The sequence below is a fragment of the Emys orbicularis genome, chromosome 21, assembly GCF_028017835.1.
Source record: "Emys orbicularis isolate rEmyOrb1 chromosome 21, rEmyOrb1.hap1, whole genome shotgun sequence".
Lineage (NCBI taxonomy): Eukaryota > Metazoa > Chordata > Testudines > Emydidae > Emys > Emys orbicularis.
In genome coordinates, this window is record NC_088703.1 from 16,748,637 (window position 1) to 16,774,849 (window position 26,213).

General features: G+C 51.5%; 1 protein-coding gene across 1 annotated transcript; it reads right to left on the reverse strand.

Annotated features, from left to right (window-relative positions):
• Positions 1–4,431: 4,431 nt before the first annotated feature.
• LOC135893254 (butyrophilin subfamily 3 member A1-like) lies at positions 4,432–26,213 on the reverse strand. The gene is made up of 10 exons (XM_065421054.1): positions 26,150–26,213; positions 24,463–24,810; positions 15,694–15,978; positions 13,151–13,252; positions 12,868–12,924; positions 8,816–8,842; positions 6,847–6,873; positions 6,179–6,199; positions 6,003–6,029; positions 4,432–5,330 (listed from the first exon to the last, which is right to left on the reverse strand). Exons 1-10 carry the CDS (start codon positions 26,211–26,213, stop codon positions 4,432–4,434), a joined length of 1,857 nt encoding a protein of 618 aa, XP_065277126.1.

Consider the following 26,213-nt stretch of genomic DNA (forward strand, 5'->3'; position numbering starts at 1 on the left):
TGGCTGGGGTTAGAACTGATCAGAATGTCCCTGGTGGACAATTTCCCAATGGAAAATCTGGTTTCTGTGAAATGAGGATTTACCAATGGCAGCTGGGATTGATCCTGTGGGAGAATTTCTGAGTGTGAGAACATGGGGCTGTAACGAAGAGGCCTCTGGCGGGACACTACTGAGAATATAAATTCAGGACAAATTGCTTGGAGAAGGGCAGTCACAACCCAAGGCTGGGGTTCCTTCACTATTAAGGCACACCAAACCAGCCAAACAGATAGGACTTCGGTTTTACCCCACTGGCTAACCAGAAGGTATATAAGCAATTCTCTCAGACACTCCAGTTTCCCAGTATCCCCACCAGCAGCACTCCTTATGTGGATGAATGGTTATGAAAACCAATACCCAGTAAAAGAAAAAAGGTTCCCCGAATCCCAAAGGACCAAGCCCCAGACCCAGGTCAATATACAAGTCATGCTCTTGCCAATCCATTAGAATCTAAAATCTAAAGGTTTATTCATAAAAAGAAAGAAATATAGATGAGAGTTAAAATTGGTTAAATGGAATCAAATACATACAACAATTGCAAAGTTCTTAGTTTAGGCTTGTTTCAGACTTGATGGCATTACTGCTGATTTAAACCAATTAAGTCTCTGGAGTACAAACATCCCAACTTGGATGGGTTGTTCAGTCCTTTGTTCAGAGCTTCAGTTTCAAGCAAAGTTCCTCCAGAGGTCAGAAGCAGGATTGAAGACCAGATGGAGAAGATGCAGCTCCCTTTTATAGTCTCTTGCCATGTGGCCTGTGCTTCCTTTGTCCCAAACACAAGCTGCCCAGCACATGGCTTGGAGGCCTTAGAGTTCTCTCCATAGTCATGTCCCTGCCTGCCTTGCTGAGTCATAAGGTGTATCTGCCTTCTCTCAATAGGTCAGTTGTATAGTTGATGGTCCTTAATGGGGCATCAAGCAGGCTAGGCAGAGCTGATGCCAAACTGGAGGTGCCTGGGGTGTCACCCAGAAGCATAGCACAAGTTTGAAATACAGACATACATACATATCTATAACTCATAATTGGCCCTGACAACACTGGTTCTCCACTTGCGAAGTAACTCCCTGCTCTCCATGTGTCAGTATATAATGCCTGTATCTGTAACTTTCACTCTATGCATCCAAAGAAGTGAGGTTTTTACCCACGAAAGCTTATGCCCAAATAAATCTGTTAGTCTTTAAGGTGCCACCAGACTCCTTGTTGTTTTTGTAGATACAGACTAACACGGCTACCCCCTGATACTTGACAAATATATAAACAAGATTATCATATATGGAAAATTATAACATTTTCATAGACACCTTACTTGACCTCCTTTGTACAAGATTTGATGCAACTATAGGACCTTGGTTGCAACAATGATCTATACGGTCACAGTTCATGTCGGTAACATCACAGGGGGATATAAAATGCTGCCACCCCTTCTTCCTGAGACAACTAGAAACCAGTAACCAAAGCATGGGAAAGTTATTACTCCCCTCCCCGGGAAATATGGAGAGTCCAATGGGAACATCTCGCATGAGGATTATTGCTGAGTAAATTCTCCCAGGAAAATCCCACTTTCCTGGTAGCTCTCGCTGGATTATTGCACAAACCTAATGTCACAATTAAGAGGTTAGAGTTAGAAGTTCCTCTGTGCCCTCTCTGGGTGACCCCTCAGGCCTCTGTGTGCTGATGGTGCTCACCCCTGCCAGCAGGACCGACTGCACTTGGTACCTGTGGTTCCACCCACTGGAGCTATGACCAGCTGTGACTGCAGTGACCCAAACACCTTCTTCCACAAAGTCTTGTTTGATCTCAACAGCAGGAGCCAGGCACAACCAGAGAACAGGATTTAACACAGTAACAGGCTCCTTGCAGGTCTATCTCATCCCTAGACTTAGGCAGCCTGTCCTACCCCAGGCTCTCACTTCTGGGGCTGCGGCTGTCTCTTCCCACAGTTTCTGCCTGTCCCCTCCACATACTTCAGTGTGTCTGACACTGCAGCCTGAGGTCTCTGTTCCCTCCTGTGTCCCTGAGCCTGGTTAATGGCCAGGTGGCTCAGCAGGGGGCCGGAGGGGACTTCACAGTGGATGGCTCTGCAGTGTCCCTTACCCCTTGCAGTGTTTTCCAACCCCTGTTTGAATTAACCCCTTCTGTTCATGTAGTGACAACTCCCCCACCCCCAAACACACACACACAACAGTCAGACAAACAGAGCAGACAATGTTCAGAGGTTATTACAGGGCAGCTCCAAACCCATCACACCCTAAGATCCCCTCGCCCCCCTACCCATGGCAGCCAGTGTCCCGCCTGCACCAGGAATCCTATTGCCTCTCTTGGGTTCACCTCCACCAGCTACAGGGAGGTAAAATGCCAACGGCACAACGACAGCCTTTCCTTCACTAGGATCTGACACCAGAAGCGCTGCCTGGCCCAGCCAGTTCATCGCACACCCACCTTTCACCTAGCGTGGACCCAGCCTTTGTGGGCAGCACTGCCCAGGGCTCCCCCCCCCCCATTTGCTGCTGGATCCCATCACAACCTGTAATAAACCAACAGCCAGGCCCTAGGGTTTAAATGCAGCACACCCAGCAGTAAAGCCAGACACGGCACAAAGGGGCATTGGGGTCACACTTTACAGCTCCACACCACAGCCATAGGCTAGAGACTGACTTTTTATTTGTTTTAAAGCAAAGCTGATATTCTCCCACAATCCCAGGACTCCAGGAGCTGGGGCTTTAAGGGAAACAGCAAATGCCATGAGACTTGGCAACCATGCAGCTGGCAGCCTGTTCCCCTCCTGCACCCCCCCCCTACAATTTCCAACAGCATCTGAACTTCCCCACGCCCTTGTCCATGAGAAGCTTCTGTAGCATCGTCCATCATCCCTGCTGCCCTGTGAGACCAGCCAGCCCTGCCAGAGCACAGGGGAGGTCTCTGGTGGTTGGGGGGTGGGTTCAGCCCTCGGGGTGCTTGTTAGAGGGTTTTCCTTCACCCTCTTCCCTGGTTTTTGTCACACAGACAGAAAGCAGAAGTCCAAAGTGGAGGCAATGTGATGTTTCTTGAGGTTTAGATCCAAGCAAACATATTTCAAAGCCCTTCAAACCAGTCAGGCTTATATTTTCACGCTGATAGAGTTTTCCCCTCCCCCCCCGACTACAGTTCTATACCTCAATAGAACCCTTCTTCTTCTAACCCCTAGCTCCGCACACCGACAAAGCTCCCTCTTCCCAGTGTTCTGTTTCCAGCTCTGATGCCGCAGAGAATTTACCCCGTGTCCCGCTTCCCGCTTCCCAGCTCTGACGCTGCAGAGCCTTGCCTGTGTCCCTGTTCCTCATTCCCCTGTTCCCAGTCCCCCATTTCCCCATGACCATTATCATTCCCGCTCCCCCTCCTTCTTCTTAGCAGATCCAAATATACATGCAATGCACACCCCAAGTCACACCCCTTATAACTTATGGTCATGTTCCGTTCTGAAGGGTCATGTGTCAGGGTCTTCGTCCCACCCCTTTTGTACCCCTTGGGAGGGGTAAGGAGTGAGGTTGTGCTCCGGTCAGGAGCAGGCATTTCTCTGGTCTTCTAGTGTTTTACCTCCCCACCAACCCCCAATTGCCCCTCCCGACTGGTTACCTGACCTTGCTTCGAGATAAGGAGTTGAGGCAGTCAAGTCTGCGCTCATATATTACACTTCCACCATACCCTGTAATACTTTTAGCTCTATCCCTTATCTGTCCTTTTGTACTGAAAGCCCCAGCTGGTTGTGGGAAATGTAACACATAGCATCTTTGTCCTTTCTTCTTCACACATATTAGTAAGGATGTAAAAGTATTAAAAGTCAAATCCAAAATTCTATCTCAGGCTAACAAACACACTTATATGCTAACGGTTCTGCTCAGTGTGAGGCTATCACAACCCAATCTGAGACACAGAGGGCCCGATCCTGTCACCCACTCGCACGACCTGAGGCTGGCAAGAGCAGGGTGTGTGTGTCTGCAATGGGAGTGAGTCAGTACTACTGCGAGATCCTTCCCCTCTGCATCCCCCGGCCGGTATGTACTGAATTTCCTACATTTAACAGTCATGTTAACATAGTTCTCTTCAGTTAGCCCATTTCTATTTCACAAGGGGTTGGTTTAAAGCATTATCGTGAATTGCTGTGGTTCTCCTTGAAGTTCAGGGAGACAGGAAATTTCTGACGTGTCGCCATTTCCCCACTTTCCCTGTGGGGCAAGGTTCTTTCTCAGGTGTCGGCATTTGGGTCTGATACCGGTGTATTTCCTGGCCTTGTATCCCTGGAACAAGAGTCAGGTCCAGAGATCCCCTCTGAAGTCAAATTCTGAGGATTTTTCTTTGCATGATTCCCTTTGCCGCACAGGAGGGTTTGGTGGTGGTGGGGGGGGGAGGGGAATTTCAGACCTGGGGTTTTTGGTGTTTCTTCTTCCCCTTCTCTTTGGGGGATGCTTCCAGCTGTGGATGCTCCTGCTCTGTTTTATCCCCCTGCTTCCACTTCAGGAGCAGGTTGGTGGGCAGGAGCTTTTGCACATTTTCTCTGACAGATGCCCCAGTGCTGTTTTCTCTCACTTGCTTGTTTCCAGGGGCAGGGTAATGTGCAGGGGCTGGGGTTGTTTCTGCAGTTGCGGATGGCCCTGTGTCATTTTCTGCCCCTTCCCCGTTCTTGGGGGCAGGGGGTTGTGCAGGGGCTGTGGGATCTCCCTGAATAACAGACCCACTAACTCCTAATTTCTGGGGGAAATCCCAGTTGCCTGGGGGGCAGAAGCTGAGGGGTTTCCCCTGGTCCCTCCCTGCAGCGTAAACAGGGCTGAGGAACGGGAACAATCTCTCAGAACCTTCCACAGGAATCTCTAGGATAAGGGCCATTGAACTGACACTATAAAATGAGAGACTCCCCCCTTCTAGATCCAGATACACCCCAACCACTGTTGGTGTCACACCCCAGCTCTGAATCACAGTGTTGGCCTCCCTTGGGTGATACTGCCCCTCAGATCTCCTTAGAACCCAGCATCCCCAGTCGGGGAAACTCTCCAGCCTCTGATATGCCACTTTCTCCCTCACAGTCCTACTCAGCACCCCCAGCACCCAGTCTGGGCTGTCTCCCACCTCCACCTCCCAGTACACCCGGCAAGCCCCTGCCTCCTTATCATGATCCTCCCTGGCCAAAAATCCCTCCATCCCCACGGCGATCAGGGGCCCAGATGGGGCAGCCGGCCCTTGGTTGTGCCAGACTGTTCTGCCATCTGCAGACATGGTGAGTTTGGGGTGTTTGCAATTTCGATCTACGGTGACAGGAACTGGGGAGAGAAACCAGAATAACCTCATTAGCCATGTATCAGTTGGGGACCCCATGATCCCACAGGAGAGATTCCAGCCAGGACAGCTGGAGCGAAGGACAGAGTATTAAGGGTTGGAGTGACTAGTGGGACAAGCCCTGCTAGCCTGGATCCGGCCATGGGCTCTGGGGAGCTGCAGGGCTGTGGCTGGGCCTGGCCCCTGAGCTGGTGGTATGTGGGGGGAGATATAGTGGAGAATTGGGCTCTTTGTATCTTCTCACTCCCCACCCTGCACAGGTTCTGTCCCTGAGAGGTGTTAGGGCTCCTGGGGGCCATGGAAGGTGCCCAGGGGGTGAAGACTCTGCAGGCTGTGGGAGGAGGGCTGAGTGGGGATGTTGGGGGAGCTGATGGGGTAGGGATGGATCATCACTGAAGGGCCAATGAGAGGTGTGTGCAGGGGTGTCAGGACTAGCTGAAGGGGGGATTGCGAGGGAGCTGCCCGGGGTTAGACTTACAGCTCAGGGCAGCGTGTTCAGGATGATTCATGGCATCCATCCCCACAGCTCTGCAGCCAGCGCATGCCCTGCCCCGCCCGCCCCATGGAGACCCCACGCCCCTGACAGCTCAGCTACGTAAGGCCGATACCACTAAACCCAGCGTGGCATCACCTCAGCCCCACACAGCCCCACTCACCCATGAAGCTCCGAACCCTCCTGAACTCTGCAAGGGAAGAGGAACAAACATGATCAGGGGCCCAGCAAACACAGGGAACTCGCTCCCACAGGAGATGCTGTTCTGGGATAGGGGTCATTGGCAGATATAAAGGAAACGAGCAATGTGAAATGTGACATGGAAACACGTCCTCTTACCTAGCTCTGCGACCTCCCTGCCTGAAATGGAAAGAGACGGAGTTATTCCCTGTCATTTACATAGAGGGCTCAGTTCTGGGGGCTGCTCTGTGACCCTGTGATTGCTTTATACGTGGTTCATGGGACCTCGCTGCCAAAGGAGAAATGTCCTGGCTGCATGAAGTGAAAGACAGGCCCTTTGATCCCAGAGACCAGAGATCTCGGCTAATGGCAATGACCTGCTGGACTGGAGTAAATGTTGCTCTCAGTGACGCTGCTGTAATCCACAATAACTCCATGTGCTTCACTGCAGCGAATCTGGTTTACACCAGTGTTACCAAGAGCAGAATTCAGGCCTGTAAGAAGCTGCTGTTTGGCCATGGTGGTCCACAGCAGATTGGGGATTTTAAAGGGACACTGGCAAGATACAAATCCCAAGCGGGATTTGCCAAGCATCTAACCTGGATGGGAGATGTGGGTCTGGATCCAGATACAGCTCTGATGTCTTCAACCCTTCTGTCTAAAGGGAATTACTAATAACCCTTTGGAGCATCAAAGCTACACACTGCAGGTGTAACTAGGGGATAGCTGGACCTGGAGAGTACTGGAGCTCAGCTCTGGGATCCATCTTTAGAAACAAATATGGAGCCTCTGCCCAGGGGCTGTAATGGGGAGGTGGATGATCTTACCAAGCCTCTCATGCAGCTCCTGGCGCTCTGGGGAGAGAAGAGAAGGAGACCATCATGGGTTCAGCGTGGGTCGTTCTAAGCACAGTGACATGGGGCTGTTCCAAACTCTGGGTACGTCTACACTGCAGCTGAGAGCGAGCTTCCCAGTTTGGCGCAGACCAGTGTTAGTTCTGCTCGAGCTTGTGCACTAAAAGCAGCCGGGTAGCTGGGGGTAGCACATGCAGTTGCTTAGGCTAGTTGCTCAAGTACAAATCCCCTTAAACCCCCCCCGGGTACATACACAGGTGGCTACCCTGAGCTGCTTCCTCTGCTACCCCAGCCATACTGCTATTGTTAGCGCACTAGCTCAAACAGAGCTAGCGAGTGTCTGGATACCTGCGCTTGGAAGCTCGCTCCTACGTGCAGTGAAGACGTACCCGATGAGCCAAGGATCTCAGAAGTGACAGGACATGTCAGACAAAACTGTTGTTAATGGATAACAGACAAGGTCCCAGATCAGCCCCTAAAGAGGGCCCACAAATTGCCCAGGGGCAGCACCCCATTGCAGGGAATGAGGGAAGAGAGTGTCACTTCAGAACATGTATCCTGTAGAGAGAGGCCTGCACTGCTGCAGCCTGTCACCCGGCCTCAGATCTCCTATTTCTGGACTGTGCCCAATCCCTTTGTGGTGCTGATTCGCAGAAGTGTGTAACTCTAGGGTCAGTGGTTGGCAGGAGCTTAGCTGGGGAAGGGCTTCATGGGGCTGTGTGGGCACTGGATTTACTGTCCTCCCCTAGAGACATGGGCGCAGGTCCTCTCCAGGCTCTTATGGGAACAATGTGGGTAGTGGGGCCCATCAGAGTGCACCTCACAGAGTCCCTACAGAGTGTAGTAGGGTTTGGAGGCTCTGTTCATTTGTGGGCCAGACCTAGATTATCAAGGATAGGGGAAGAGGACAGGAATGAGGAACCCAGGGCTGAGATAGCAGGGAAGCTGGGGTGGGGATTCAGAGACACTGGGGGTGCTGTAGGGAGCTGAGGGCTGGGATAGTGGGGAGGCAATGGGTGAGGACTGAGGGGTAGTGGAAGAGCTGTGTGCATGCAGGGAACCCAGCAATGGGAGAGCAGGGATTTTGCACTTCAGAATTAAGATATAACCACACAACCGCATGGAGGAAGTTTGCCCAGCCCCTGACTCAGGGCTTGTCTACACAGCCCCTTGGCCTTGGCTACACTCGCGGATTCACAGCGCTGCCGCGGCAGCGCTGCCGTGGCAGCGCTGTGAAGCGCGAGTGTAGTCGCGCCACCAGCGCTGCGAGAGCTCTCTCGCAGCGCTGCAAGTACTCCACCTCTCCGAGGGGAATAGCTTGCAGCGCTGTGAGCGAGCGTGCAGCGCTGCAGGCGCTGATTACACTGGCGCTTTACAGCGCTGCACTCGCTGCGGTCAGGGGGGGTGTTTTTTCACACCCCTGAGCGCAGCAAGTGCAGCGCTGTGAATTGCCAGTGTAGCCAAGGCCCAAAATTTGGCTTACAGGGGTGTGATTAGCAGTACATACCAAAGTGCCGCGCTGTAACTGCCCCAGGTGGCTGCAGCTGGTGTGCACTAAACAACACCTAGTTTGCACTAATGTAACCTTCTTCAAACAGGACAACATTAATGCAAACTAGCAACCTTTTAATTCACACCCCAGCATCCCCATGAGGTTTTTACAATGCAGCACTTTGGCATGTGTTGCTATTCACACCCCCATAAACTGGCCTGTTGGGCAGTGTAGACCTAGCTTGAGTCCTGCTATCCATGAAATTCACTCTCCATTGTTCAGGATGGTACTGAAATCTGGTCTGCAAACTCTGCAATGTTTGTTTATTTCCAGGGCAGGGGGAGATAACCATGAAAGTGATTGAAGTCCATACAGTGCATGTGGTGTTTTTTCTATCTTGTTATAGCATGAAAGTGCAGACACACGTTTACTAGGGGTTTAGCCAAGTACCTGATTCCAAGGTCTCCTTGTCACTCTCTGAAATGGGGAAGAGAAAAGAGACACACATAGGGTTGCCAACATTGTATTTCAAAAATAAGGGACTGTTTTCTTAGCACCCCCCATCTGTCCTCCCAGATTATATTATACTTATTATTAATTTATTATTAATTATTATTATTATTATTATTATTATTAAGCAGTACTGACCTACATTTGCCAGGGATATTTCTTGCTGCTATTTGCAGCACTCAGCAACTCCTGGTTGTACAGTGATGAAAAATAAGGGACGTCACTTGTAATAAGGGACTGTTGGGAACCCCTGGATACACACTGGGTGGTTCTGTACACTCCCTAACAACTGGGGTTAGTTACAGATAGGCCAGAGCTGCACTCCCAAACCCAGTGCAAGAGCTGGCAAGTTTGATAGGAGCAGGGCTGCTGGTTAGGATTGCCAAATTTCTAATGTTTCAAAACTGGACACTACAGCCAGGGCCGGCTTTAGGCCGATTCAGGTGATTCCCCTGAATCGGGCCCCGCTCCCTTGCCACCGCCGGTACGCAGTACCGGGGTGGCCAGGCTTCCCCAGGGGGCAATTTAAAGTGTCTGGGGCTCCCAGCAGGGGGTGGAGTAGGGCTGCGGGGCTCTGGGGGCTATTTAAAAAGTCCGGGGCTGCCCTTGCTTCTACCGCCCCTGCCCTTTAAATAGCCACTGGAGCCCTGCCACTTCCCCGGGGCTCCAGCAGCTATTTGAAGGGCCGGGGCGGTAGAAGCAGGGGAGCCCCTGCCTTGCCCGCAGCCAGCCCCCGCTGCACCCCCTGCCCACACCAGCCCCGCACCCCCAACTCTGCCCGCAGCCAGCCCCTGCTGCAACCCCTGCCTGCACCAGCCCAGCACCCTCTGCCCTACCCGCAACCAGCCCCTGCTGCAACCCCTGCCCGCAGCAGCCCAGCACCCCCAGCTCTGCCCGCAGCCAGCCCCTGCTGCAACCCCTGCCTGCACCAGCCCAGCACCCTCTGCCCTGCCCGCAGCCAGCCCCTGCTGCAACCCCTGCCTGCAGCCAGCCCCTGCTGCAACCCCTGCCCACACCAGCCCAGCACCCTCTGCCCTGCCCGCAGCCAGCCCCTGCTGCACCGCCTGCCCACACCCGCCCTGCACCCCTGCCCTGCCCGCAGCCAGCCTGTCTCCAGGCAGCCCCGCACCCCCTGCCTGCAGCCAGCCCCTGCTGCACCTTCTGCCCTGACTCCAGCCCTGCACCCCCTGCTCTCCCCACACCAGCCCTGTCTCCAGCCAGCCCCGCACCCCCTGCCCTGCCCGCAGCCAGCCCCACACCCCTTGCCCTGCCTCCAGCCTGACCCTACCTCCAGTCAGCCCCTGCCCTGCCCCTGCCCTGCCTCCAGCCAGCAATGTACGTAATATATCATTTTGTTATTATTTATATAGTTATGGAAAGTAAATAATATATGGAAGAAATGAAAGGGGGTTTTTTACGTGTTTTTTTTTTTTTTTTTTAATCGTCCCTGCTGGGGCCCCGCCGAAAATGTTCGAATTGGGCCCCGCACTTCCTAAAGCTGGCCCTGACTACAGCCCTTATATGCTCATTCCCCCCTCCCCACATCGCCGGGTCTCACCTGCAGCCTGCACAGCCAAGCTGGGAGCCAGCATGGAGCCTGCCTACCTGCCCAATCAGGGCATAGTGGGGGGTGTGGGGAGCATTGAAGTATGGCTGATAAGAAACCTTATCACTGTTTGGAATGCTCAGTGTCCCCCTTAGAAATGCTAACAAGTTTATTCAACGAGATAATTTAAGAGTAAATGCCTTTTTGTTTGAAGTACCCCTGAACACTAATCTGTCCATTGCCCTCTCCCTCCTGTGTTATTGCTTGAGGCAGAATCCTGGGTAACAGTAATGGGGATACTGGTGAAACCTTTTAAAATATTTCCCCTTTATAATGCCACATTTTTAATACAATTTTAAAATTAGATCCCATGTTTCAAGGCATCGATTTCCCCATTTGGACAATTAAATTGCAATTGTCGGCGTGAACATCATTTTAAAGCTGGGTTTTGAAAATCTAATTTAACTCTTCAAAAATTAATGACCAGAAGATGGGCACATGAAGTAAGTTAAAGGTAATTAACCGAGGGTCTAGTATTCACTCCCAACACCTCAAAAGAGCTGAGGGATGTCCAAAGAACTCCGACACCACTACAGTATATTATTCAAACGTGAGAACATAGTTACTACAGATAATAAATAACAAGTTACCTGGGTTGGAAATAGATCTTTGTGGAAGGGAAAGCAGGAAACTTGTCTTTTTGATTACAGAATTATTTTGCTTCTGGGTCCATTAAAATCATAAGCGATTTTTTGAGGGGTGAGGGGTGGGGAAAAAACCCTTTTCTCCACTAGGTTTATTTATAGGCAGCTGAAAAGAAAAGTTAACCTGCTTTGCACAGAACTGAAACCTAAAGGTCTCTCATCCTTCCTTCTCTGCTCTGAGCCCTCTGGGCTTTTCCGAGTTAATTGTCATCTAATTGCCCAGCAAAGAAAGAGATAGTGGGCAGCAATTAGACATAGCACCCACCAGTTCAGGAGTCATTGACACAGTACAAAGATATGCTGCATGCTTTACATGCACCCAGGCCTAATGAGGGGCTGGGGCAAGAGGGGCAGGGCAGGGAGAGCCCCTAGGGAGCCAGCTGCAGGGAGAGCCAGGGACCAGGAGGCTGAGAGGGCAAGGGGCTGCAGGGGCATCCCCACTGCTATTTAAAATGTGGATCCCTCAGGTGGTACCTCTCCATGGGAGACAGCCAGTTCCTCACAGAAGCTTCTGTCCAACAGCTCTTCCTTCCGCAGCTGCTCTTTGTGCTCCAGCTCAATCCATGGCAGCTGCACCCCCTGCCCTGCCCGCAGCCAGCCCCACACCCCTGGCCCACAGCCAGCCCCACGCACCCTGCCCTGCCTCCAGCCAGCCCCACACCCCCTGCCCTGCCCGCAGCCAGCCCCTGCTGCACCCCCTGCCCTGCCCGCAGCCAGCCCCACACCCCCTGCCCTGCCCGCAGCCAGCCCCTGCTGCACCCCCTGTCCAGCCTGCAGCCAGCCCCTGCTGCACTCCCTGCCTCCAGCCAGCCCCGCACCCCCTGACTGCAGCCATCCCCACACCCCCTGCCCTGCCCGCAGCCAGCCCCACACCTCCTGCCCTGCCCGCAGCCAGCCCCACACCCCCTGCCCTGCCCGCAGCCAGCCCCACACCCCTGGCCCACAGCCAGCCCCACACCCCCTGCCCTGCCTCCAGCCAGCCCCACACCCCCTGCTCTGCCCGCAGCCAGCCCCACACCCCCTGTCTCCAGCCAGACTCTCACCCCCTGTCGCCAGCCACCACACACCCCCGCCCTGCCCACAGCCAGCCCCACACCACCTGTCTCCAGCCAGCCCCTGCCACACACCCCTGCCCGAAGCCAGCCCCGCACCCCCTGTCTCCAGCCAAACCCACACCCCATCTCCAACCAGCTCCACATCCCCTGCCCTGCCCAAAGCCAGCCAGCCAGCCTCACACCCGCCTGTCTCCAGCCAACTGCTGCCGCATTCCCCTGCCCGAAACCAGCCAGCCCCACACCCTCTCATGTTATCCATTTATTTTCATTAAATATGTAGGCTAAATAATGAAATTAATACATTTTCAAGACGAATGTGTATTAATTCTAATGAACAATGCCACATTATGCAGTATTCATTTTTGAAAGTTTATAATAAGCAATGCTCCGGGGGGAGGGGTGGGGGCGGGGGGCGCAAGGTGGAAGTTTCACCTAGGGCACAAAATATCCTTGCACCGGCCCTGGATGCAGGGACTCTCACAACACTGACCATTGGGTTTCTACTGCAAAATATACATTTGCCAACCTGCTACCCTCAGGGTGTGTGAGAATGTGGGGAGGTGAGGAATCACTAAGCAGAGACCTCTTGTTGCCATCCCTTTCATTGCATTGCGACAATAGACAATACCAACCAGTCACAGAGCTCACCCATCTGAGACAAAACAAAAGACAGAGCAAGAGACCTACTCATATTTAACAGAGTCTCCTCTTCAGATCGTTTCTTCTGAGAGGCCTTTCGCTTTGCTGTGAGACAGAGAATCAGACATTGCAGTGAGGCAGGGAAAGAAGTGGACACACTGAACAATACGCTAATACAGCTGGGGCTAGGGACCCCTAGTGTGTTTGCTAGTTTGGTTTATTTCCTAAAACCAACACAAGGTAAATATCTGAACCATAAAATGTTCCCATGCCCCAGCCCAGTGCCATCTAGGGCTGGGCTCTCAACATGCAAATTGCACATTCCCATTACCTGTGTATTCACGATATGCACAAGCTCCAGCAGCAATGAGAACCAGAGTGAACAATACCCAGAATGCAGCCAGCCAGGGAGACACACGGGGGAAAATGTCACCTGGCAAACAGAGAGCGCAGTGTGTGAGGAGCACGGTCCCATCCTGGAGCTGGAGAATGGGGCTTGCCACTTGGTTTGACAGCTGAGTCCTGGCTCAGGGATCCTCAGAAATTCCCAGGATGGAAGGGAACATCCCCTCCATGCGCAAAGCACAGCCACAAATGGGAGTCATTGAAACCAGAGAAGCCATCACAGCATCAGTTCCAAGAACCAGGACTCTGCTCTGTCCAAATCTCTCCGGCTGCTACAAGCCAACAGCCAGCAGCTCCATGCCCAGTCTGCCCAGCCCTGCCTGCACCAGCTGGCTATTCAGATGGTCACTGTCACGCAGCTCCCAGTTCTGTCTCCAGGTCCAGTCCACATAAGTTCAGCAGCGAACAATTGTTTTCCTAGCTGGCACCAGTGTGTTACGAGTTCATGGATTCAGAGTTAAGGCCAGAAGGGGCCATCTGAGCTCCTGAATAGCCCAGGCCAGAGATCCTCCCCCCATGATCCCTGCATCCAGCCCAGAACTTCTGTTCCAGCTAGAGCGGATGTTATAGAAAGAGATGCCCAGTTTGGGTTTCAAGATTCCAGATGATGGAGAATCCACCACGTCCCCAGAGCAGTTGTTCCAATCGTTAATTCCCCTCACTGTTAAAATCTGCACCTTATTTCTAGTCTGAATTTGTCTAGCTTCAACTTCAAGCCATCAGATCTTGTTCTTCCTTTGTCAGCTAGATTAGAGACTGACAGAAATCTCCTCACTGTGTAGGTACTTACAAACCATGATCAAGTCACCTTTTAACCTTCCCTTGAATAAATTACAGAACTTGAGCTCCTACATTTCTGACCTTGAGGCAGGTTTCCCGATCTCTAATCCTTCTTGTAGCTATTTTCTGAGCACTTTCCAATTTGTCAACATACCATTTGAAGGTGTGGACCAGTAGCGTAGCTGGGGGGGAACCTTTTTAATTTTACTCACCCAGGAGTGGGGAAAAAAGGTGCCACCTGCTGCATTGCTTTTACTGATGGGGCGGCGCTTCGGGTCTTTGGCGGCACTTCGGCGGTGGGACTTTCACTCGCTTTGGGTGTCTTCGGCAGCACTGAAGCTTCATCACCGAAATGCCGCCAAAGACCTGCGGAGCGAGTGAAGGTCCCGCCGCCGAGGTGCCACCGAAGACCCGGAGCGCTGCCCCATCAGTAAAAGCGCCGCAGCGGGTGGCAACTTTTTTTTCCGATCCCTCTCTTCCGTCCACCTGGCTATTCCACTGGTGTGGACACCAGAACTGGACATAGTATCCAGTAGCGTTCTGGCTAACACCACACACACAGGTGATGTCACCTCCTTTCTCCTGCTAGATATTCTCATTTATACATTCAAAGGCTGCATTCACCATGTTAGCTCCAGACTTGCTCTGGGAGCTCACATTCAAATCCTTTTCAGAGTCACTGCTTTCCAGGATAGTCTCCCATCCTGCAAGTGTGACCTACACTCTTTGTTCATAGACATGTGATCTGGCATTTGGCCATGTGGAAATGCTTGTGTGAGAAAGTGGGATTTTTTGCTGGGGCCATTGCACTAGTCCTGTGTATCCATGACAGCATGTTGTTAGTGTGAACCCACCTTATCAAGCAAGCCAGGTCTGTCTGTAGTACTTGTATCATTATTTACATCTCACCTGCAAATTTTACATTTCATTCCAGCTCTTTGATAAAGCTCTTGAATAACATTGTCCCAGAACAGATCACCGTGGGACCCCCACTGGTAACATCCCTATTGGAGGATGATTCCCCATTACAATTACTTTGAGATCTATCAGTAAGCCAGCTTTTAATCCATATAATGTGGTCTACATTGATTTTGTACAGTGCAATTTTTTTTAATCAGAGTTTCATGAAGGAGTAAGTCAATCGGCTTACAGAGTCTGAGACATGTTCTACACTACAGAGTTAGGTTGGGTTAATTACATCACTCACAGCTGTGAAAAATTTCACACCCCTTTACCATGTATTTAAGCTGACCTAACCCCAGGTGTAGACACCACTAGGTCGATGGAAGAATTATTCTGTCAACCTAGCTACCGCCTCTCGGACAAGTGGATTTACCACAGCTATGTAAGAACCCTGTCTGGTGCTGTAATAAGTGTTTACACTACAGTGTTGCTGCTGTGATGTTTCTAGTGTAGACAGGCTCTGAGTGTATTACTTCACCACATTACCTTTATCAACCAAATGTCACTAGTACCATTCTTTGTCAACAATAAATCTGGCTGAGCACCTTCATCCCCGAACGGAGCCTGTGCTCTTTCTTATGAATAACATCAAAGTCTGCTGAATTAACATGCAGCTCCAAGAGCATCCATGGAGCTTCAAAAATCGCGACACTGGCAGCGGCCTTAACAACACAAGGCCAGTACTAACAACAACACATTCTACACGGGGGTGGGGAGGAAACTCACCTGAGAGGTGAATGGCCGATTGTCGCTCGGTCTCCAGCAGGCCATTCTGCACTATGCAGACGATGTCTCCATTGTCTTCCCCTTCTGTGACAGTGACATGACTCACAACACTATACAGGTTCTCCCTGTCCTGAGTCACGTCGGTCACAATCTCCATCGCCAGGTTCTGCCAGTTCTTTCCAACCCACTGGAGTTCGGGTTTGGGGAACCAGCCTGTGGATCTACAAGCCAGCCCGATCCCCTGGCCCCGGGGGCCCAGCACGTCAATCAACACTGGAGCCACAGCTACAGGGAGAGACAAAGAGTGTGTGTAGCAGGAAATCCTGTCTTTGGCACCATGTGATTCCCCACCTACCACTGGGTATAGGGGTCTGTGACTGTGTAAGGGGACTGTTGCCCCCTTACTAACATTCAGTGGGGGTGTTTTGATTGGCTTGCTCCCAGCACTAAAAGGGGAAGGGTCGATGGCAAATCAGGAGCCTGAGACTGACAGTCCCCAGGAACAATGGGGAGAGGCCAATGCTCCAGATCAGCCTGATTGACAGGGCGGCCAGGCTAATCAGAGGGTCAGGAGGCCAGGGAGGTCCCGTCCTCCGTGTGAGCTGGAATTGCCTGGGTCAGACTGAGTGGGGCCGAGCTAAGGAGAAAGCAGGGGCCCAAGCTGAGCTGGAGAGCAAAACCATGCCAGATCCAGAGGAGCCTGAGCTAAGTTGCTGGGAGCAGAGCTGCAGCCCCAAAGCCAGAGCACAGCCAGGAGAGAGTAGGGGCCTGAGCTAAGTTGCTGGGAGCAGAGCTGCAGCCCCAAAGCAGAGTTACAGAAGCAGCCTGCAGAGCAGACCTGCCCTGGGAGGAGAGCTGCAGCAACCAGAGCCAGAGGGGCCAGAGAAGCAGCCCAGGGAGCTGGAGGCAGAGCAGCAGCAGCAGCCGTGCTGAGGCAGAGTGGAGCTGGAGCTGGGGCTGGAGCAGTCCGGAGCTGGGTGCGGTGAGCAGCTGGGGAGAGTGAGGGGGACCCTGGCAGTGGGCCCAGCGCAGGGAGATACCTCAGCCAAGAGGCCTTGCAGGCCAGACTTGGAGGGGGATCGTAACCCTGACAGGGCGGGGGCGACGCTGGGAAGAAGGGTCCTGCCACCTAGAGCCTGAGAGCGTGTGGCCACCGCCAGAGCAAGTGTCCAACCAACAGCATCCCTGCAGCACAGCCAGGGCCTGAGAAGGAGGCCCGGGACCTACAAGGAGCAGACTGTGAACTGCCCTGACGTTCCAGAGACACTGCTTGTGATATTCCCTGCCTCAGAGCAGGGTGATGTGTTTCCTTTAACCTTTTCCATTTTTCTTTATTCTTTTTTAAAAGTAATTGTTAATTAAATAACTTGTATTTGCTTTAAATTGTATAAAATGATCAGTGGGTCAGGGAGGTGCCCAGTGCAAAGAGAGTACCCCGGAGTGGGGACACCCTAGCCCCTGTCCTAGGTGACCACAGCAGGGTTGGGGGTCAAGCCCCCCAGGAATCCTGGGCCCAGCCTTGTCGGGGTTTACGAGGACTCTGCCAGACAGGAGAGTGGAAGGGGAGTCCTCAAGGGCAGGGAGGCCTCTGGGTAAAGGAAGTGGGAGCGAGGACTCGGATCCTTTCGTTAGCCCACTTCACCGGGGTAGTGCAGAAGCCAGGAAAGTTCCCCACAATAGCGGGACCATTCCCCCGCTTACATAATTGGCGTCACGAACAGGATCCTATCCACAGGGTCCATCCCATTGGTTTTCTGGTTAAGTTCTAGTAGCACGGTCCGGGCCTGGTTGAGCACCCTACCATGGCTGGAATTGAAGAACTACGAACCCAGTTTGCTGAACTTCAGCGCAGATTATCAGACCAAGCGGAGGCATTACAGCAAGCTAGAACTGAACAGAGAGAAGCCTTATCGCTGGCCAAGGCAGTAATAGACCAACAGACAGCAGAAGCTAAGAAACCCCCTACTATTTATGTCCCACGGGAGCGGAAGGTCACGGAGTTTGGTGGCTTCCCGACTAGACCAGGAGACATTACAGTAGAGGAGTGGGTCAAGTCTGTGAAGGCGGCTCTGCGTGTGCTAAGAGTACCTGAAGAAGATCATGTGGACTTCATAGAGGAGCACCTCAAGGGCCAGGCCAAGGCCACAGTAAAGTTCATGGCAGTGGCAGACAAGAAAGATGTGGAAAAGGTATTTGAACTCCTCCTAGAAGTGTATGGAGACAAGGTACCTATTGGAACCCGACTAAAGGAGTTCTTTGAGAGAAAGCAGGAGCCTGGTGAAACTGTCCGGGCATACGCATATGACCTCCAGGAGAGAATGAGCAAAGTGGAGCGGCGAGACCCTCAGCGAGTTCCAGACCCAGATACGGTTCTGAAAGAGCAGTTGGTGCTGGGGCTCCGTGATGACTCCCTCCGACGTGAAATGAAAAGGAGGTTTAAAGAAGAGCCCAGTAAGAAGTTCCATGAACTCATGCAGGCTGCCATTATGTGGTCAGAAGAAGAGGAAGTTCCTGTGGCAGAGACGGCCAAGCCTAACCCCCATACACGAAGTGGGGGCCTAGTGAATGCAGCTGCTGGGGAAAAGGCCCTGCCTCAAACAGAGCTAATATTGGAAAGCTTAAGTGAAGCTGTCCAAAAACTGGCGGTCCAACAGGGGGAGATGCTGAAAGTGATGACCGAGTTGATGAAAGAAAAAAATCCCATTAGTATGCCCAAGTATCCAAGGGCACCGGGATCCCGAAGAGCCCCACTGAAGGACGAGCTGGGAAGATACATTTGTTACACTTGTGAAAGGCCAGGACATACTAGCCGAGAATGTCCACTGAGAAGGAGAACAGAGTCCCAGGCACTCGAAACCAATGGGGCACCAGGAGCAAGTGGTCCATCTACAGTAGAAGGCCAAGCAGTGGCAGAAGGATTCCTAGGCCTGTCCTTCGTAGAAAATCCCTCTGCATACAGTGTTGAGAGGAACGTGGGCAGTGCCAGCATATCTAGCGACTTCTGTAAGCGAGCATTTGGAGACTGTCTAACTGCTGAAGTATGTATAGCAGGGGTGAAGACCAGATGTTTGTTAGATACTGGCTCAGAAGTCACCACCATTACTGAGTCGCATTTTCAAAAATATCTGAAGGACAAGGACCTGACCATGCACAGCACACGGTTTGTACGTCTAACAGCTGTTAATGGACTGGCAATCCCAATGGTGGGGTGCCTTGAAGCAGACATAGAGTATATGGGCCAGACACTACCAGGAAAATGCATCTTCATCCTGAAAGACAAAGCCTCAAAAGGGAGCCATATGGGAGAAGGAGTTCCAGGGATTCTAGGGATGAACATCATTAGTGAGCTGAAGGAGCTACTCTTACCAGGAAAAGGGACCAGGAGGATGAACTGTCACGAGCACTCTACGAAGAATGCTGTGCTGAGTAAAGTACTGGCTCGAGCGGAGAGGCAGAGTCTTTCTCTGGGCCCCACAAGCCATATGGGAAATGTTAAAGTGGGCAGAAAACGGAAGACCATTATTCCTCCTTGGAGAGGGAAGATCCTTGACAAACACAGCTGTGTACCAGGAAATGAGCTGCAGGTGACGAGGGAGAAGGGAGGACGAGTTACCTTTCTTCAAGAAAGATGTGATGGGAGACTGCCAGTTCCAGTTCAAGCGGCACGCCAAGGGCTGATTCCTGCACATGTGGCTAACATAAGGGCGTTGCCAGAGAAACATCAAGAAGTCTTTTCTAAGGATGAGGTGACCAATTATGATGACCAGGTCAAAGGTCACCATGACAGGCTGAAGACAGCCTGGAAAGTTGCTCTCAGTACAACTAAAGACACAGCCCAAAGTAGGAAAAGGACTTATGATAGCAAGTCCAGTGGGGCTCTCATCAGATCTGGTGACTGTGTACCAGTTCGTAGCCATAGACGCCGGAGATGTAATAAAATACAGGACAAATGGAAGCCAAATCCCCACACTGTGGTCACCCACAACAATCCCGAACTGCCAGTGTACGCTAACCAGCCTGAACGAGGAGGTCCTGAGAGAGTAGTACATAGGGACCAGTTGAAACATTGCACTCTTAGTCCAGATAGGGACCATAGGAGGCGTAGATCAGTACACCCCGAGGAGGCTGAAACCAATTGGGAAATGGTTCTAGTCCCACAAACCGAATACAGAGGGGGACAGAGTGGGGCAAACCCAAACCCTAATGAGAATGGCCAGATCCTTCAAACTGACCCAGTATTACCTGAGGATAGGGAAATAGAAAATATGGGTAACGAACCACCAGTCTTAAGAAGGCCGCAGAGGGCTAATAAGGGTGTACTTCCTGTTAGACTTAGAGATAATTATGTTATTGGTTCTATGTAGTGTTTTAATGAATATTGTTATGTATGGTATTAAGAAGTAGATGTGGAATGTTAAATATGTTAAATGTTCTTTTGATAATTGTTAATGGGTTGTTGATATAAAATGATGTGGGTATATGTTGTTACTATGGGGCCCGGATGTACCGGTGTGAATATTGTGGATGTGGCAGTATTTTAGCAAGGGGGAATGTAAGGGGACTGTTGCCCCCTTACTAACATTCAGTGGGGGTGTTTTGATTGGCTTGCTCCCAGTACTAAAAGGGGAAGGGTCGATGGCAAATCAGGAGCCTGAGACTGACAGTCCCCAGGAACAATGGGGAGAGGCCAATGCTCCAGATCAGCCTGATTGACAGGGCGGCCAGGCTAATCAGAGGGTCAGGAGGCCAGGGAGGTCCCGTCCTCCGTGTGAGCTGGAATTGCCTGGGTCAGACTGAGTGGGGCCGAGCTAAGGAGAAAGCAGGGGCCCAAGCTGAGCTGGAGAGCAGAACCGTGCCAGATCCAGAGGGGCCTGAGCTAAGTTGCTGGGAGCAGAGCTGCAGCCCCAAAGCCAGAGCACAGCCAGGAGAGAGTAGGGGCCTGAGCTAAGTTGCTGGGAGCAGAGCTGCAGCCCCAAAGCAGAGTTACAGAAGCAGCCTGCAGAGCAGACCTGCCCTGGGAGGAGAGCTGCAGCAACCAGAGCCAGAGGGGCCAGAGAAGCAGCCCAGGGAGCTGGAGGCAGAGCAGCAGCAGCAGCCGTGCTGAGGCAGAGTGGAGCTGGAGCTGGGGCTGGAGCAGTCCGGAGCTGGGTGCGGTGAGCAGCTGGGGAGAGTGAGGGGGACCCTGGCAGTGGGCCCAGCACAGGGAGATACCTCAGCCAAGAGGCCTTGCAGGCCAGACTTGGAGGGGGATTGTAACCCTGACAGGGCGGGGGCGACGCTGGGAAGAAGGGTCCTGCCACCTAGAGCCTGAGAGCGTGTGGCCACCGCCAGAGCAAGTGTCCAACCCACAGCGTCCCTGCAGCACAGCCAGGGCCTGAGAAGGAGGCCCGGGACCTACAAGGAACAGACTGTGAACTGCCCTGACGTTCCAGAGACACTGCTTGTGATATTCCGTGCCTCAGAGCAGGGTGATGTGTTTCCTTTAACCTTTTCCATTTTTCTTTATTCTTTTTTAAAAGTAATTGTTAATTAAATAACTTGTATTTGCTTTAAATTGTATAAAATGATCAGTGGGTCAGGGAGGTGCCCAGTGCAAAGAGAGTACCCCGGAGTGGGGACACCCTAGCCCCTGTCCTAGGTGACCACAGCAGGGTTGGGGGTCAAGCCCCCCAGGAATCCTGGGCCCAGCCTTGTCGGGGTTTACGAGGACTCTGCCAGACAGGAGAGTGGAAGGGGAGTCCTCAAGGGCAGGGAGGCCTCTGGGTAAAGGAAGTGGGAGCGAGGACTCGGATCCTTTCGTTAGCCCACTTCACCGGGGTAGTGCAGAAGCCAGGAAAGTTCCCCACAATAGCGGGACCATTCCCCCGCTTACAACTGGAAAGCTCCATTCCCTTGTGTGCAAAGCCTCCCTGGGATCCCTCATCCTGACGAATGGGGAAATTAAATAATACTGTCTTGTATTTCCATAGAGCACTGAGCCCTTCAGGCTCACAGAAGAATGTGCAGGCTTAAACTGCTCACAGATATTGCTGCACCTGCTGCTGAAATGCAGCCACTTCTGGGGTGAAGCCCAGCAGTTGTCAGGATCATTGCACTTCAGTACAGAACAGGAAGTGAGGGATGGTGACCCCAGCTACATATCTGCTACCACTCCTCCTGTACCACCCTCCGAAATACTGTCCCCTGTGGTGTCCTTCTCACACAATGGTAATGGTGCCCCAGGCCAAGCCACTCTTCATGCTTGGATTTCCCTCTCCCTGTGTTGCATGCAACCACCCTCCCCTCATTTCAATCTCTCCCTAAAAGCACACGTCTTCTGCGGAGCCTTTGCACTAGGAGCCACCAAAACTGGGAGATGATTTAAAACAACCTCAACGCTCTGCATTATTATAGAAGGGCCCCTCATCTGGAGCTTGATGTTTCTGAACTATATTGACTGGGGTTAGGTTATATCCACCATGCCTTTCACTACCCTTGTGCAGCACTGAAAATATGGTCAATACCAAGGGAATAAAAGAACAATATCCCAGTCCATGGAAACTGCAGGGGGAGTTTCAGGGAGGCCAAATGTACTTATATCCTTAGCTAGGATTTGGGCAGAACATCAGGGTAAAGGTCCCGCTCCCACAAACAGCGCAGCAATAAGCATGAGAGCTGAGGACTGTAATTTTACATCTAATTGAAAAGAGGTCGTTTAGTGCAGCACTGACCCTGCTAGCACCCCACTGGAGTCAGCTCTGAGTGCGAGGGGAAAGTGCCCCCTACTGTGTCCTGCACACCACTCCCTGCAGCACACGACCCTAATGCCATGCTGGGCTGAGTATTGGGGCACCCGGAGGGGTACAGGAGGCTCTGGCTGCCCAGACACAAGCGCTCCCTGTGATGGTACCCAGGGCTTGATATTAGAAGAGAAAAAGAGCCTTGAGCACTAGGCCTGTTGCAAGATCTGAGGCCTTAACCAGAAGCTATGAACCAAAAACAGGCCATGTATTAAAAGAGATGCTTCCAAGTTCATTGTCCAGTACATGAACTTGGCAAAGTTGCTGCTAGTGTTGCCAAATCATAATCACTCTCAAAAAATTCTAGGCACTACATATTTATGTAAATACATTCCAGAAGGCTAGTACAGATACAGCCCAATCTGGTTAAAGATAAAATGATTTAACAGAACAATGAATAGGGTTGTTCTGTCTGTAATATCAGGAACAAGGGGAAGTAACAAACAGATGTCATGTAAGGTGCTATGTAAGTTGTTTATCCCATTTGTTTGTTTCAGTCTATAAATGTTGGGGGTTCACTTTAACCCTTTGTGTGGCCGAGGAACAGAGACTCCCGCTGCTGACTGAGCCACTCCTTGCCACTGGGCACTCATGTGTTAGCATATCTTTAACCACGGAGTCAGGGCACTAGGACGGTGCCTTGAGGGTAATAAACCTGGTGTGACGCTCTGTACCTCAGGAGAACAGCCTGCACGGCCATGTTCATCTTTATAATATGATTGTGTGGTATCCAATGCAAAGTTTGTCATGTCGGGTGTCTTCGGAAGGCTCACGATGCACTGAGCATTGTTGTTACAGTAATGTTATAGGTTGTCATTTCATGTATATAGGTATGAGGCTTAAAATGTATCCTCGTGGCTTAAAACAAGCCAAGGCAAAGCTCTCCAAGAGCAGAGAGGCTGTTCACACCTCATCAGGGCATGTATGGGACAAACCCAGCCCAGCCTCACAGGAACAAAGGACACTGGCCTAGGCAGCAACAAAGGATCTGTTGGACTCTCGAGTGAGTCACGCCCCTTCCCTTGGTCAGTTTGGGATTACAATGAGATAATGCTCACCTGACTCTGAAGGGGGGGGGCAAAGCAAGAGGGAAGAAAGAACATGATAAAAGGGAGAGACATTTGCCATGCTCTCTCTCTTCCACCTCTATCTACAGACACCACCACCAAGCGACTGAAGCGCTGATCAAAGAGGAGAGCCTGGCTGAAGAGCAACCAGTCAACCCGTGGTGAGAAGCATCTAAGTTTGTACGGGCACTGACAGTGTTAAAATCAGCTTAGAATGCATTTTGCTTTTATTTCATGTGACTAAATCTGACTTGTGCTTTGACTTATAATCACTTAAAATCTATCATTTGTAGTTAATACATTTGTTTGTTTAGTCTACCTGAAGCAGTGTGTTTGGTTTGCAGTATGTCAGAGACTCCCTTTGGGATAACAAGCCTGGTACATATCAATTTATTTGTTAAATTGACAAACTCATATAAACTTGCAGCATCCAGCGGGCATAACTGGACACTGCAAGATGGAGGTTTCTAGGGTTGTGTCTCGGACCGGAGATATTGGCTAGTGTCATTCGGTTGCACAATCCAAACAGTGGCTGGCCGAAAGTGCTCACTCACCTAGCTGGGACCAGCTTACATGCTAGAGGCTGTGCGTGAACAGCCTGGGAGTGGGGGTTCTCACAGCAGAGCAGGGTAAGGCTGGCTCCCAGAGTTGAGGATTGGAGTGACCTAGCAGGTCACTGGTCCAGATAACACCAGGGGAATGTCACACCTGGCCATGTGTCTTTCTCACCGAACAGTGCCTGTGGATTTTATGAGTAACACTTAGGTCTGCTGAATTAGCAGGCTGCACTATCTGCTAGTACTGATAACACTGGAGCTTCAAGAATAGAAGCACTGAACAGCTGGAACAGCTCCAGCAGCCTGGCCAGTGTTACTGAGGCAACGACATTCCATCCTTCTACATCCCCTAGTGCTGCATCTCACCTGCAACTCGTAGTTCAGTGGTGGCTTCTAGGCTCCACTGTGGGTTCCTCACAAAGCATCGGTATTTCCCATCATCCATCACTTGAAGCCGTTTCAGCTTCACGGAGACATTCCCGCTGCTGAATTCCTGCAGGAACAGCTCTGTCCGGTTCTGGTAATTCACCCCTGACAGGTCCCGGGTACCCTTATCCATGTACTCATGAACCAGGATAAATCCTGGTCCAATTTTCCTCCACTGCACATCCATGCTGGGCATCCTGGCCGGGGGTGTGAGCTGGCAGGGTAACACCACATCCTGGCCAATTACCCCCACCACGGGGTGCGGAAAGTCATCCAGAGAGAATTCCTCTGTAAAAGAGAACCCCAGGAGCAGATTGAGTGAGAGGAAAGAGGGGAGGGATTGCTGAGCTAAACAAAATTTCCTCAGTCATGCATTGCTCATAGCAGAAGGTTCCTGAGGTTGAATCATATGTAGCTTAAGTTACTCTCAGTGTGGACACAGGGTGGTGCAGCCATATCACAGCTGACACAAGCTAGTCCTCCAATGTTGTCCTGCAATCCCCTGTAAACCCCTCCAAAGGTGTCTGTCTTGCAACCTACTTACACTCTTTTGATAAGGGGTGGTCCCAGCTGAAAGACACCTACCAATTCAAAGAGCCCCACATAGCCCCATGGCAACCAGTTACAAGCTCTTTCCACTGAAAGCAACTTCTTCGATGAATGAGTTTCAGATCCATGTAGTCCCACCACAGCTGCTGAGAGGCTGCCTCAGAGGAGCTTCTGCCTGCCCTGAGGGTATTGGGTCTTTGAGGACTTTTGGGCTGATGCATGTCCCTTCCATGGATTCAATACCCAAAATAGAAACTGGCTCAGATGGGCAGTCACCATTCTAGGGATCGGTGTCTGGAGGAAATTAAGCATCTGAAGGTGATTTATGTTTGTAACATAGCTGTGTCTGAAGGGTCTCCATGGTCCTTTGTTAATTACTTAATTACTGCCAAGCTGCAACACCTGACATTCACTGTGTGGCTACAGGTAGGGAGGGATAACTTGGGTGAGATTTGCAAACCACCAAGGAGATTTTGATACCAGAGTTGCCAGCTCTTGGGCTATCATATATTTTTCATAAGCCCCATCTCCTGGAGATATGATCGTGTGAGAATCTCAACTATCTTTTAAAAAAAAGTCAGTTTCTAGCTCTAGTACTTGCAGAGAAAAGTTTGAAAATGTGACCAAAGGCTCAAAAAAACAAGGGAAACAAGAAGACACCAAAAGGTTTATTGTTTGTTTGTTTGATTGATTGATTGTTTAAATCTGATGATTTTTTAGCAAATTTCCTGATTTTTGAGGCCTGACTCATGGTGTTTGAAGGCTTGGGGTTGGTGACGCTGCAGCGCCCCTTCATCCTAATGGGAATTGGGCACCCCCATCCCTCAGGCAGCTGGGAAGATCTCAGCATAGCAGGTCATGAGAATCCAGGTCCCCAGTGGGGCAGGTCTAGCAGCACAGTGCCTTTGGGTCCCGTGGCAGGACAGGAAGGGATCAGTGTTGGGGGCTCTGGGAGCCTCTCTCAGGGGCAGCAGGAGCTGGGTGAGTTGCTGCAAGACCCAACAATCCTGCCACCCCAGCCCTGCAGGGGGCCCATGGGGGACAGGGAGGAAAATAGTTGGGATTCAAACATTTTTACCAGAGAGAGAACATGGTGCCAGGAGGAGGATCCCCAGGATGCACACACAGAGCCGCCACCACAT